General features: G+C 52.7%; 2 protein-coding genes across 3 annotated transcripts; one reads left to right on the forward strand and one right to left on the reverse strand.

Moving 5' to 3' along the window:
* Positions 1–968: 968 nt before the first annotated feature.
* Positions 969–7,907, reverse strand: POFUT1 (protein O-fucosyltransferase 1). The gene is made up of 7 exons (XM_075846072.1): positions 7,556–7,907; positions 5,307–5,428; positions 5,005–5,187; positions 4,543–4,655; positions 3,647–3,839; positions 2,858–3,100; positions 969–2,384 (listed from the first exon to the last, which is right to left on the reverse strand). Exons 1-7 carry the CDS (start codon positions 7,689–7,691, stop codon positions 2,196–2,198), a joined length of 1,179 nt encoding a protein of 392 aa, XP_075702187.1. The 5' UTR covers positions 7,692–7,907; the 3' UTR covers positions 969–2,195.
* Positions 7,609–12,725, forward strand: PLAGL2 (PLAG1 like zinc finger 2). Of its 2 annotated transcripts, none has more exons than XM_075846070.1 (4): positions 7,609–7,976; positions 9,165–9,231; positions 9,524–9,806; positions 11,615–12,725. In XM_075846070.1, the coding sequence occupies exons 3-4, from the start codon at positions 9,592–9,594 to the stop codon at positions 12,708–12,710; spliced, it is 1,311 nt and encodes a 436-aa protein (XP_075702185.1). In that variant the 5' UTR covers positions 7,609–7,976; positions 9,165–9,231; positions 9,524–9,591; the 3' UTR covers positions 12,711–12,725. The 2 variants fall into 2 exon arrangements, with proteins under 2 accessions (XP_075702185.1, XP_075702186.1); XM_075846071.1 differs by lacking the exon at positions 7,609–7,976 and adding an exon at positions 8,019–8,039.
* The last annotated feature ends 658 nt before the right edge of the window (positions 12,726–13,383 follow it).

The raw sequence follows: 13,383 nt of genomic DNA on the forward strand, positions 1-13,383 counted from the left end.
GGACCGGGACCACAGTCGAGTAGCGTCTGCTGCTTGGGCTATCAAATTTTACGCAATTGCGCAAAAATTTACCCTATTTACGTAAATCCTCTGTAAACTAAGGGCCTGTTCACACCTGCGTGGAGCCCCCGTTAGAGGCCTCTGTCACAGATACGGCCTAAAATACCGGAAAACATGCTGCAAAATTGTTTCTGGTAAAACGACGGACCCCATTAAAGTCAATAGTTTCCGTCATGGAAAGGAATCGGCGCTTCCGGTATTTTTGTTGTTCTGCTCCTGGGACGTTGCTGAGCAATAGATACACTGAACGCAAATGTGAAGAGGCCCCAACTCTGGACTTCAGGCCCATACGTTGTATCTGCAGATACATTGTACCAAACTCTCAGGAGACAAGGGAGATTTGTTCTCAGAGGATTGTCTAGACTGGATACAATTGTAGCAAACCCTCAGTCTTGGGAAGTGTCAGGCCCTGTTCACACAGGAGTTTTTTTTGCAGGCAGAACAATCTGCCTCAGGAATCCTTCAGCAATTTTGAGGCAGATTTTAACCGGCCTGCGCTTTCTTCGCAGTTGTTTTTCGGCCGCAGCCATTGAGCACCGCGGGCAAAAAGCGCAGCAAAACCTGAAAACGTGGGAAGAAAGTTTAGGACGCTTTTTTTCCCCCATGAGTTGCTTTTTTCCGCTCGTGGGAAAAAAACGCCTCCACTTCACATTGAAATCAATGGGAGGCGATTTCGGGCATTTTTTGGCGCAGTTTCTGATCCTCTTCCGCATCAAAAACCGGGGCACAAAACTCTGTGTGAATTAGGCCTTATATCTATACAAGTTTTCAGATTCTGCATCTAAATAAGAACATTCCCATTCACTGACAGCAGACAGAGATTTTAAAAATGGTGAGGAAACGTAAAGTATATAAGCTGGGCCGGGAAACACAAACCAGGGGGGGGGGGGGGGGAATAAATACATTCCTAAAATTGTTATTTTTTTTATTAAAGAAATAAGTACAAAATAACAGGAATATGTTAAAAGATTTATGTGCGCTGCGACTTTAACAACCGGACACGTTCTCCTCAGGAGCCCCCGGCGGGTCCGGATTATGGTCGGTGAAGGTGTCCACTGGACAAATGATGGGAAGTACCAGCTCCTAAGCATGTAGGCACAATGGGAATGTGTCACCCTGTACAATAAGGCATTAGTCCCCTTAGTCCCCAACTAAGATGGGGGAGGGGCAAATCAAGTGTCACGCCCCTCAATAAGCCCTCTTGTCAGAAGTAGCATGAAGGCTGACTGACTGATTAGTTTCCCTGCCCCATAGACTTGAAGGAACAGGTCTGAAGGTGTCGCTGTAGTCGCTTCTGACAGCCGGAGGGTCACTTACATAATGGGTTCAGTAGGGTGCCCTTTATTTAAGAGGAATGTCCCTTTAAAGGGTATTCCAGCCGGAATCATTTATCATCTATCCACTGTGTAAGTAATAAAAGTTAGATAGTGGTCGGACCCCCACTGATCACTAGGATGTGAGACCCCCAACCGCGGCGAAGAGGAGATTGAATGGAGCGGCGGTCAATCATGTCCCTTTCAAACTCTATGGCACTGACGGAAACGGCGGGGTCCTAGGCAGGCGGACCCCCACTTTCAGTGGATAGGTGATATATGCATTTGGCTGGAGTACCCCTTTAAGAAGAAAATATCATATGGGGTATTATTCCCCTTGGTGGGAGCTGAGCTTTCGGACCCCACTGATCAGACGTTGTCGGCATCTCTCAGGGTGGGAGGAATAGGACCGGACCCCTTTGCTGGTTGTTTAAGGACTTATTCACACGGCGCGCAAAAAAAACACGTGTAAACGCGTCAAAAACGCTAGCGTTTCTGCAAAGTGCTTTTTAAAGTACAGGCGTTTTTGGGCGCATAATTAGGACTCCCATTGACTACGGGAAGTAGATGCATTTTCGGCACCAAGAATTGACCCGACGCTTTTTTTTTACACAACGCGTTCTTACACACGCGAGCGTAAAAAAACGCGTCATATGCACTACAATGCGTTTTTCCATTGATGTCAATGGGAAGCTTAAAGCGTTTTTGCAGCGTTTTTCTGCGCGTAAACCGCGTCAAATACACGCGGTGTGAACAAGGCCTTATAATACTGAGGGGCCACAGGTTAGGTGTCCCCGGCGGTGTCGTCCATGCCGCGCTCGCTCATAGCTCATCCGGCATCCTAACCAATGAATCCATCCCAAAGAAGGAGGAGGGCCTCCCCTGAATATCCCGCTCCCTCTTCACAAACGCCGTGAATGACGACACGCAGTTCCCAATGAAATGATCCGACCGGCCCAGAATATACAGATCTATTTGGGCCACGTCTGGTTGTAAACTCACAACTTTAACCTACAGGGAAAAGAAAGAGAAAAATGTTTAGACAACCAGTAAAATAAAAAACTTGTACTCTAGTTAGCTCCAGAGCTGCATTCACAATTCTGCTGCTTTCCTGTTAGCTCTGGGACAACAGCGCTAGGAATGTGGGCGGTTATAGTAAATGTAGGGTATGCAGTAAGAACAGCTGCTACCCCAATGAGTGCTACCCCAAATTATCAGGTAATTGACACCACAATCCGTCCTGGGACTATTTTTTCTTGGCTTCCAAATTATTAGAAGCTCCAGACGGGTTTCGGATTAGCAGATTTTTTACTCTAAATCCCCAACAACAGGATGCAACAGGTAGCTGTGAGTCATAAGCTCTTGTGAACGCAGCTTTGGCTGTGACTGGAGTATAAAACATAATGTATCTCCAGATCAGTACAAGAAAAAAAAAGTGTCTAGGTAAAACCCGAAAGATAATAAGGAGCTGTGAAGACGCTCACCTTCTCCCCCAGAGCCTTCTGCAGCTCGGCAGCGTAGGACGTGGAGTCGGTAGCGATATATATGGATCGCGCTTTGGTCCTCTTCACCCAGTGAGTCAGCGCCCGCTTGATCTCTTTGAGGTCGGGCAGACACATGTTAATGGTGAGCGGCTTCGCCTTCTGACGGTCGTACCCAACGCACTGAGGGGAAGCCATGAAATGAGGGCCGGCCGTACCGTCCTTCAGCATCTTACAAGCGTTAACCTGTAGGAGGAGCGGAAAATCGATGACGTGGGATAAAAGGGGTTTCTACGAAAAAAGACATGGAAAAAATGGCGCCATATTGATCAATGTATTGCGCCATTAATTCCAACACGGAAGCATCTGGTCAACGGTAATACGACATTCTCGTCTCCCTAGCGCCGCGTTCCCTTCATTGTTTACCAAACACAGCGCCATACATTTGGTTGTGGCTGTGTCTGGTACTGCAGCCCAGTCCCATTCACTTTCAACTGCAGTACCAGGCAGAGCCACAACCAAGTGTATGGCGCTGTTTCTAGTAAGCACCCGACTTTCCTGGAATCCTGAATGACAAATCTGCCTACAGAACAAAACAAATGGGATATTAAGGACTCTAGGAAAGTTGGGTCACAACGCCTGCGGCTCGATACAACCAAGAAATATCTTTACAACAGACGTCGACTGGAAATTGCTCTTTACAATCTTCATTTTGGCTCGGGACAACGTGCTGGGGCCACTTTTCTTCCTGCATGTAGTGTCTGGTATGGTAAATTACATGTAAATTCTCACCCAGTCGGAGCCGATCCGCAGGTGAACCCCCACGTAGGGTCTGACGAGCTGGGCTTCAATTTGCTTCTCGCCCTCTTGGACCATCTTCTCAGACCACACCAGGAACTTCTGTAGAATGATGTGCTCTTCCAGCACCGGAAACTGCGCCGGCGCCCCTGGGAGGGCGAGAACGGGGTGCGTGGAGGCGGGATACCTGAAAAATGTCAATACATTTCTATTCAGACAAAACATGTCATAATAACATTTCTTTGCTCTGGATTATCAGATTTTCGGGATTATCGGATGAGGATTAACCCTTTCGCTGCCATGAGTTACAGGAACTGATTTTCTATATAGTATAAACCTGGCACGTTGTGAAAATACCATCCAGCACTTAACATTCATGGGCGCCTTCATGCAATATTGCATCGAAAAGTAACTTGCAGAGCATGAGACACACCATACCTCCTAAAGTAAGTCGAAGATGAAGAAAAGTTCCTGTGTCCCGCCCCTAGTAACCCGCTGGGACCTTTCTTCCTGCTCTCACTTGCAGCTTCCCCTCCTCCCCCTCCCCTACACATACCCAGAAAGTATTTTTTTTCATCCTGCTCCCAGATTTAAATGAGTGCTGCGCCCCAAATATTGCAGCTAGACTTAGATTTGGCCTTCTGATACCAAGATCTAGCGCCAAAACACAAGTCGCGCCAAGCGTTTAACCCGTTACGATCGCCAATGCGCCTTTTAATAGCCATCATAAAAGGGTCTCCCACCACGGCGCTGTAAAACATGTCCTGCACGGGACAGCTTCGCTCCCGCTCCCCAATCCCATTGATCGCTCCGAGTGATCGCGGCGTGATCGAAGGGGTCTCCTAAGCCTAGTGTATATGTGGGTGGATAACTCATCTCCCGTCACTCACCGGCTCTGCCAAACGTCTTTGTAATAAGCACTGAAATTAATGCTGTCAAATAGCTCCGAGCGAGCGAAGTCCACATGGAAATGATCCCAGAAAGGGCCAAAGGGGTTCCCATCCTGCAACGAAAAGGAAACAACGATTATAGGGGTCTTCCCACACCTAAATATTACACTTGTTGTGGCGCCCTCTGGTGTTGCACACGTGTTATGGCGCCCCCCTGGTGTTAAAAGTAATATCTACACAAAGGGGCATTAGATGATAGTGGTAGTAGTCCATGACCGGGCAACCCCGTTCCTGGTCAACAAACTTCACAGCCATGACGTAATTCTAGTAGGACATCTTTGGCGTTGAAAGGGTTAAGGTGACCATAACGGTCGCTACGCAATACGCGGAGGCTGCTCGGGGGTGGGGATCAATGTCATCAGAGAAGCGGCGCTGACCGCTAGGGCCACAACCATCATTCACCTTCATGGGGCAGCTCTTCTTATCGGGGCTCCTCTGGGCGGCCGATGTGAAACAGTAAGCCACGCGCCTGTCGGGCGGCCAGTACTTGGCAGCAAACGTCTCCATGAAGACCTCCATACTCATCACTCTGTGGTACTGGCGGAGGGGAGCCAGCTGGAAGAACTCTTCAAACGACAAATGTACCTGCAGAGGAGCACACGGACGCCGGTCAATGTAACCCCCATCACTACAGCGACAACCACAAGATGGCTGCCAGAGTGGTTGGCATAGACGCTGTAGAGCCACTGATTCCCAGCACTCACGTTAGTGTATGGAGGACGATGATGATTGTAAACAATCCACGGCGGGACCACCAGGGTCCGATTCACCATCCTGGCAAAGGCCAAAGAACCGAGAAAGTGATCCGCCTGATTGCCGAACCGCCCTGCGCAAAAGAAGAAAAACCACACGATCATCTCACCGCGTTAATACGCTGCACATAAAGCTTTCCCACATGTAAAAGCTAAAACAATCTGTGCTGCTGTGGTGGTGTGCACACGTCCCCGGCTCCTCTGTATGGAGGAGTCACCACTGATCCAGAAGACTGAGCCGCAGCGGCAGAAATAAAATCTGTATTTGTGGAGCAGACGGAGTATTGGCAGCCGAGCGGAGCAGGACGGGGAGGAGATGCCCCAGGGGTAAGAAGAGGAAGGGAGGAGGGCGAGGAAGACTAAACATCAGTGTATAGAGGCTGACGTCATGGAAAGGGGACAGGGTACAGAGTGTCCCCCCCCCCAGGAGAGGAGTCAGTGTACAGAGTGTCCCCCCCCCCCAGGAGAGGAGTCAGTGTACAGAGTGTCCCCCCCCCCCCCAGGAGAGGAGTCAGTGTACAGAGTGTCCCCCCCCCCCCCAGGAGAGGAGTCAGTGTACAGAGTGTCCCCCCCCCCCCAGGAGAGGAGTCAGTGTACAGAGTGTCCCCCCCCCCCCCAGGAGAGGAGTCAGTGTACAGAGTGTCCCCCCCCCCAGGAGAGGAGTCAGTGTACAGAGTGTCCCCCCCCAGGAGAGGAGTCAGTGTACAGAGTGTCCCCCCCCCCCCAGGAGAGGAGTCAGTGTACAGAGTGTCCCCCCCCCCCCCAGGAGAGGAGTCAGTGTACAGAGTGTCCCCCCCCCCAGGAGAGGAGTCAGTGTACAGAGTGTCCCCCCCCCCCAGGAGAGGAGTCAGTGTACAGAGTGTCCCCCCCCCCCCAGGAGAGGAGTCAGTGTACAGAGTGTCCCCCCCCCCAGGAGAGGAGTCAGTGTACAGAGTGTCCCCCCCCCCCAGGAGAGGAGTCAGTGTACAGAGTGTCCCCCCCCAGGAGAGGAGTCAGTGTACAGAGTGTCCCCCCCCAGGAGAGGAGTCAGTGTACAGAGTGTCCCCCCCCCCAGGAGAGGAGTCAGTGTACAGAGTGTCCCCCCCCCAGGAGAGGAGTCAGTGTACAGAGTGTCCCCCCCCAGGAGAGGAGTCAGTGTACAGAGTGTCCCCCCCCCAGGAGAGGAGTCAGTGTACAGAGTGTCCCCCCCCCCCAGGAGAGGAGTCAGTGTACAGAGTGTGTCCCCCCCCCAGGAGAGGAGTTAGTGTACAGAGTGTGTCCCCCCCCCCAGGAGAGGAGTCAGTGTACAGAGTGTGTCCCCCCCCCCAGGAGAGGAGTTAGTGTACAGAGTGTGTCCCCCCCCCCAGGAGAGGAGTCAGTGTACAGAGTGTCCCCCCCCCAGGAGAGGAGTCAGTGTACAGAGTGTGTCCCCCCCCCAGGAGAGGAGTTAGTGTACAGAGTGTGTCCCCCCCCCAGGAGAGGAGTCAGTGTACAGAGTGTGTCCCCCCCCCAGGAGAGGAGTCAGTGTACAGAGTGTGTCCCCCCCAGGAGAGGAGTCAGTGTACAGAGTGTCCCCCCCCCCAGGAGAGGAGTCAGTGTACAGAGTGTCCCCAGTGTCCCCCCCCAGGAGAGGAGTCAGTGTACAGAGTGTCCCCCCCCAGGAGAGGAGTCAGTGTACAGAGTGTCCCCCCCCCAGGAGAGGAGTCAGTGTACAGAGTGTCCCCCCCCCAGGAGAGGAGTCAGTGTACAGAGTGTCCCCCCCCCAGGAGAGGAGTCAGTGTACAGAGTGTCCCCCCCCCAGGAGAGGAGTCAGTGTACAGAGTGTGTCCCCCCCCAGGAGAGGAGTCAGTGTACAGAGTGTGTCCCCCCCCCAGGAGAGGAGTCAGTGTACAGAGTGTGTCCCCCGCCCAGGAGAGGAGTCAGTGTACAGAGTGTGTCCCCCCCCCAGGAGAGGAGTCAGTGTACAGAGTGTGTCCCCCGCCCAGGAGAGGAGTCAGTGTACAGAGTGTCCCCCCCCCAGGAGAGGAGTCAGTGTACAGAGTGTCCCCCCCCCCAGGAGAGGAGTCCCCCAGGAGAGGAGTCAGTGTACAGAGTGTCCCCCCCCCAGGAGAGGAGTCCGTGTACAGAGTGTCTCCCCCCCCCCAGGAGAGGAGTCAGTGTACAGAGTGTCCCCCCCCCCCAGGAGAGGAGTCAGTGTACAGAGTGTCCCCCCCAGGACTCACCCATGCAGGGGCAGTACAGCAGATAACCGGCCGGGTCCCATTCCTTCTCTGCCCGGTGCAGTCCCGGGAGTGTCAGGAGCAGCAGCAGGATCAGCGGCTCCATCACGGCCGGAAGCATTCCCCCGGGCGCCGCCATGTTAGCGGAGGCAGAACTGAGGCCGGGCGGGAGGAGCCGCCATGTTGGTGGAGGCAGGTGGGTGACCGGGAGGCCTTGACACGCAGAGACCCCGGGCCCGGCCTCAGACAGCACCGTCACCGCCGCGTGATCTCCCCCGTCCCCGGAGGATCAGTGTCCTTCTCCCCGGAGCCCCCAGTCTGCGCCGCTCCTCTCCACGTCACGTCCTCCCAGAATCCTCCGCGGACACAGCTCCGTCCTGCGGCCTCGGGGGATAACGGAACCGGCGGGAAGCGGAATAACGGGGTACGTAGAGCGCCCGACACCCCCACACATACACCCGCATATCATCACATCTACAGCCCTTATGTATGTGCCCCTCACTATATACACCCTAATATTACCGACCCTCCGCACCCCTCAATACCATCACCCCCCAAAGTCTGACTAATGCAAACACCCGTATAACTGGTACATAACCCCCTACATGTGTACCCCAAAACTACCAACATTCATGTAAATATGATCCCCCAACGTATGAACCCAAACCACTGCTCACAACTGAGACCCCCAATACCCCATAAATCATATAAGACCCCACATATATACCCCAATACCCCTATAAATCATATAAGACCCCCACATATGCACCCCCATAAATCATACGAGACCCCCATATATACACCCCAATACCCCCATAAATCATACGAGACCCCCACATATACACCCCAATACCCCCATAAATCATACGAGACCCCCACATATACACCCCAATACCCCCATAAATCATACGAGACCCCCATATATACACCCCAATACCCCCATAAATCACACGAGACCCCCACATATACACCCCAATACCCCCATAAATCATACGAGACCCCCACATATACACCCCAGTACCCCATAAATCAAACGAGACCCCCACATATACACCCCAATACCCCCATAAATCACACGAGACCCCCCACATATACACCCCAATACCCCCATAAATCACACGAGACCCCCATATATACACCCCAATACCCCCATAAATCATACGAGACCCCCATATATACACCCCAATACCCCCATAAATCATACGAGACCCCCACATATACACCCCAATACCCCCATAAATCATACGAGACCCCCACATATACACCCCAATACCCCCATAAATCACACGAGACCCCCATATATACACCCCAATACCCCCATAAATCATACGAGACCCCCACATATACACCCCAATACCCCCATAAATCATACGAGACCCCCATATATACACCCCAATACCCCCATAAATCACACAAGACCCCCACATATACACCCCAATACCCCCATAAATCATACGAGACCCCCACATATACACCCCAATACCCCCATAAATCACACGAGACCCCCCACATATACACCGCAATTAAGATGCCCCTATATACTGCCATGTGTACCCCCCTGCACCCCCCCTCATCGCTGGACGCCCCTGATTCTTGGGTCTTCTTCTTGCAGGTTGGAAGATGTTGCGGCGTCTCCTGCGCTGCCCCCCGGAGGGCTGATCCCAGATCTTCAGCATCAGGTAAGAGCCGCCCGTGTCATGTGACCCCTCATATTAGACCGCCATCATCTTCTTCACTCCTCTATATCTGTTCCTGGGAAAGCTGGGTGACAATCATTATCCGCACTCACAAGGGTCGTCACCCAACTTTCCCACGATTATAAATGGCAAAACTGCGGAGGAGGAGGAAGGAGGACCACCACCTCTGCTGGAGATGACATGTCCAAATTAATTGTCACCCAGCTTTCCCAGGACCAGATGAACTTAACAGCAGGGACGTGATGTTTTATTCTATATGTCGTCCATTCCCCAGGACGGGCACCGCGTTGGCACCGATGGGGAAATGATCGCGCACGTGGCCGTGTCACCAGTGGTTCTGCCATGAAGACGCTTTTCTTTGATGCTGCAAATAACGATCACAACACCGAGTGGAAAGCGGAGGCCAAACCCCAGGCGGAGGGCGACCCGGGCGAGAGCAGGATCCTGCATGACGCCCCTTGTAGCAGTGAGCAGGAGAGCCCACCCCTCCCCCGGAGGTTCACCTGCCCCCAGCTGCTCTGCGACAAGACGTTTGCATCCAAATACAAGTTGTGCAGGTACGGAAATGGGCACCCCACATTCTCCATGTACCCCCTAACCATGCCCCACCACCTTACATTCGATGCCACGGTCTAATGTCGGAAGGAATGTGGCGGTCGCCATCTATAGACGGAAAAGCGTTATAGGTGATGACGAGGTTGTGGGGGGGGAGCGGGTGCCACTCACGACTATTTTCTACACAATTTTCTAAATTTCTGCTTGCTGTCAATGAATGTGACACTTTCCTTTCTACAGTCACAGAATGAAACCGTATCCTCACCTAATACTTCTCCCAGCTGAGGGTTTGTTACAGTGTATCAGTCTGGCAATCCCATTATAAGCTATGTAAATCAGCAGCAAAAATCTCTCTCCTGTCCAGGTTGTTTGCTACAATGTATCAGTGCAGGTAAAAATGTATCAGTACGGAGTCCAGAAGGTTTAGCTCACAGGAGGATTGTCTAGACTGGATACAATTGTAACAAACCCTCAGCTGTGAGAAGTATTAGGTCTATACAGGTTTTCAGCCTCTGGATTTAAAAAAGAATGTTTAAATTCACTGGCAGCAGGCAGTGATCTTGAAAATGGTTAAAGTGACCCTCCAGTCCCCAAAAAATAAAATAAAATGTATCGTCAACAATCCTGCCACCCCGCTCCCGAATTATTCCTGATTTCCGGTCCCCCGGTTTTCAAGATGGCCCCTGCAGTCTCAGACCCTATCTAGGGCTAGTTTAGATGTCTGAGATGCCCCCCTCCCCCAATGGACCGGCGCTGATGACGTCGGTCCTGCTGGACACAGCGCTGACACAGGGGTCGATGTAATCAGCACTGATCCATGGGAGGGGGTGGGGCAGCATATCCGACTTCTAAAGAAGTTCTACATAGCGGATTCTGCAGGGGCCACCGGAAATCGGGGGAGCCGGATATCGGGAATAATTCGGGAGCGGGGGTGGCAGGAAAGTTAACTATACATTTACAATGTACAGTCACATTTTTTGGGGTACTGGAGGGTCACTCGGCATTCTTAGACTGGACCATGAGGGTGAGAAGTGATGTGTGGGAATATTGGCCCATATTTAGGCCCCATGCACACGACCGTGGCGTCTCTTACTGCCCGCAAATACGGATCCGTAGTCATCCGCATATCTGTGTCGCTCCACAAATCTGATCCGCAGTGCGTCCGTATTTACGAATCCACGGGAAAAAAAAGGGAGGCTGCAAATGATGTCACCAACACGTCCCAACCCCTCGAAAAGGTCACATGATCGCTCAGGCGCAATTTCCTTGGGGAATCCCCTATCGAATAGCAACGCTTCGGCAATTACGGACGGCTACACATGCACATCCGTAGCCGTTCGCAATTTTGAACGCGCCCCATGACTTCTATGGGGAGTCCGTGCCGTAATCGCGGACACGGGAATAGGACATGTTTTATATTTAGCGGATAATTTCTACGGCCCGGACACATCCGAATATATACAGAAAGGTGTCGGCACATTATCCGTAATTACAGATAAAAACTACGGTCGTGTGTGTGTGTGGGGTCTTAATAAGGAGTTTTTGGCGCCAACTTCGTCGCAGAAAAACGTAAACCGTGACGTGCAACTAGTTTTTGTGTTGTAAATGCGTTTCTGGTAAGAGTTGCCCGGCTCTGTAGACGCGGGCCGGGTTAGACGCGGGCCGGGTTAGACGCGGGCCGGGTTAGTCGCGGGCCGGGTTAGTCGCGGGCCGGGTTAGACGCGGGCCGGGTTAGACGCGGGCCGGGTTAGACGCGGGCTCGGTAGTCGCGGGCATTGTATGTGACTTAAGCTTCTGCTCTTCCCCGCAGGCACATGGCCACTCATTCTATGCAGAAATCCCACCAATGCTCACACTGCGGAAAAATGTTCCACCGCAAAGACCACCTGAAGAATCACCTGCAGACCCACAACCCCAACCGCGTGGCCCTACAGTGCCCGGAGTGCAGCAAAAACTACAGCACCAAATACGGCCACCGCCGCCACCTCGCCTTACACGCCATCGCCAGGGGAGACCTCAGCTGTGCCATATGCCTACAGGTTTTCCGAGACCGCCAGTCAGTGCTGGAGCACCTCAAGAGCCACAACCACCGGCCGTCCATGGGCAACCGGGAGAAGAAGTACCCCTGCGAGCACTGCGACCGCTGCTTCTACACCCGCAAGGACGTCCGCCGACACCTGGTGGTGCACACCGGCCGCAAGGATTTCCAGTGTCACTGCTGTGCCCAGATGTTTGGACGCAAGGACCACCTGACGCGGCACATGAAGAAGAGCCATTGTGAGGAAGCCCCTCGAATCAAGACGGAACCTCAAGACGACCTGAGCCACATGAGCTGCCAATCCGCAGTGGTGAAGGAAGAGTGGGGGTCCGTCATGTGCATGCAGCCAAGAGACATGATCCCTGCGGGGATGTACACTACGCCATTTCAGCCAATGCCCAACACTGGCATCGCTCAGTCCTTGGTGCCAACCTCACTGTCCTTAGGGCTCAGTTACCCCAGCGAGAGCACGCCCGCCTTCTCCACCGACCCATCGAACCGGTTCCAGTTCACGTCTACCTCATACTTCCCCAAAAGTGAAATGGATCCTTTCATGTCTGACGGGTCTGGGGGGCTGTCCCTCACCTCGCCCGACCTGGCGCCATGTACTCCGCAGGCCGCGTTGGATGAGTCTTACCTCTCCGCGCTGTGCGATCCCCTGTCCTCGGGCATAGACTTCAACCATTTCCTCAGCTTCTTTCCCGTCAGTTTCCCTCATTGTAACCTCCCATTACCCAACCCGGAGATGACCATGACGGAAAATCAGCAATTCCTGGCACCTGGCGGCAGCTGCGCCAGCGATCTGCCCCATTACACCTCAGACATTAACCCCACGACATTGCCTCAGTTTCACCAAGCCTTCAAATAAACCCGGTGAGACCGATTCTTATCTTACCTCATATAATACCCGGAGAAAACATTCGGCGCCATCTTTTTTTTAAATTTTTTTTACCGTATTTCGAGGCCTCGGTTACCATTTTTATACTGCCCGGTTTTGACGCTATCCTCTTCCATTTGTCCAACGACAGAGCATCTTACCTCAGGATCAGAGACTGCGCCATTCCACACCCGGTGGAAACCAGAACGATCCCTCTATAAAAATAAAATGTGAAGCTGGTGGCGGGTGAGGGGAGCGTGGAACAAGACGGCGGGGGGCGGTCATCAAGCACAAAACTTGTATCTACCCGTAAGACCTAGACGATCGCCACCCCCTCCCCCAGCCACCTCGTAGGAATGGTCTTCTGTTCCAGTCTGCTGTTACCCCGTGCCAAGTCTCATCTACCTCTTCCAGATCCGCGCCCGTATAAAGACAATTCCTCGCTGAGGAGACCGGTTGGAGCCGTTTCCTATGGGTTTGTTTACTAATCTTGGTGGCAGCGCCCGCTCATATTACCTCACTATGCCGTTTACACTGTACATAGGTTTCTGAATCATGACATAAGCTACCCCAGAGAGCTCTGCCGCCCCCCAGTGGGCACCTTTAGGAAGTTCTCTAGTTATGCCCACAGTGTTTTTTAGCAGCCCCCTCCTTCTCGATTTCA

This window comes from Rhinoderma darwinii, chromosome 13, assembly GCF_050947455.1.
Source record: "Rhinoderma darwinii isolate aRhiDar2 chromosome 13, aRhiDar2.hap1, whole genome shotgun sequence".
Classification (NCBI taxonomy): domain Eukaryota; kingdom Metazoa; phylum Chordata; class Amphibia; order Anura; family Rhinodermatidae; genus Rhinoderma; species Rhinoderma darwinii.

Coding starts and splice junctions, on each gene's coding strand:
- POFUT1 (XM_075846072.1), bottom strand. CDS start 7,691: ATGGCGGCGCCCGGGGGAATGCTTCCGGCCGTGATGGAGCCGCTGATC. Junction 5,429..7,555: donor GCTGTACTGCCCCTGCATGG/GTGAGTCCTGGG, acceptor TCTTTTGCGCAG/GGCGGTTCGGCAATCAGGCG. Junction 3,840..4,542: donor AAAGACGTTTGGCAGAGCCG/GTGAGTGACGGG, acceptor GACATTTTTCAG/GTATCCCGCCTCCACGCACC.
- PLAGL2 (XM_075846070.1), top strand. CDS start 9,592: ATGAAGACGCTTTTCTTTGATGCTGCAAATAACGATCACAACACCGAG. Junction 9,807..11,614: donor TCCAAATACAAGTTGTGCAG/GTACGGAAATGG, acceptor TCTTCCCCGCAG/GCACATGGCCACTCATTCTA.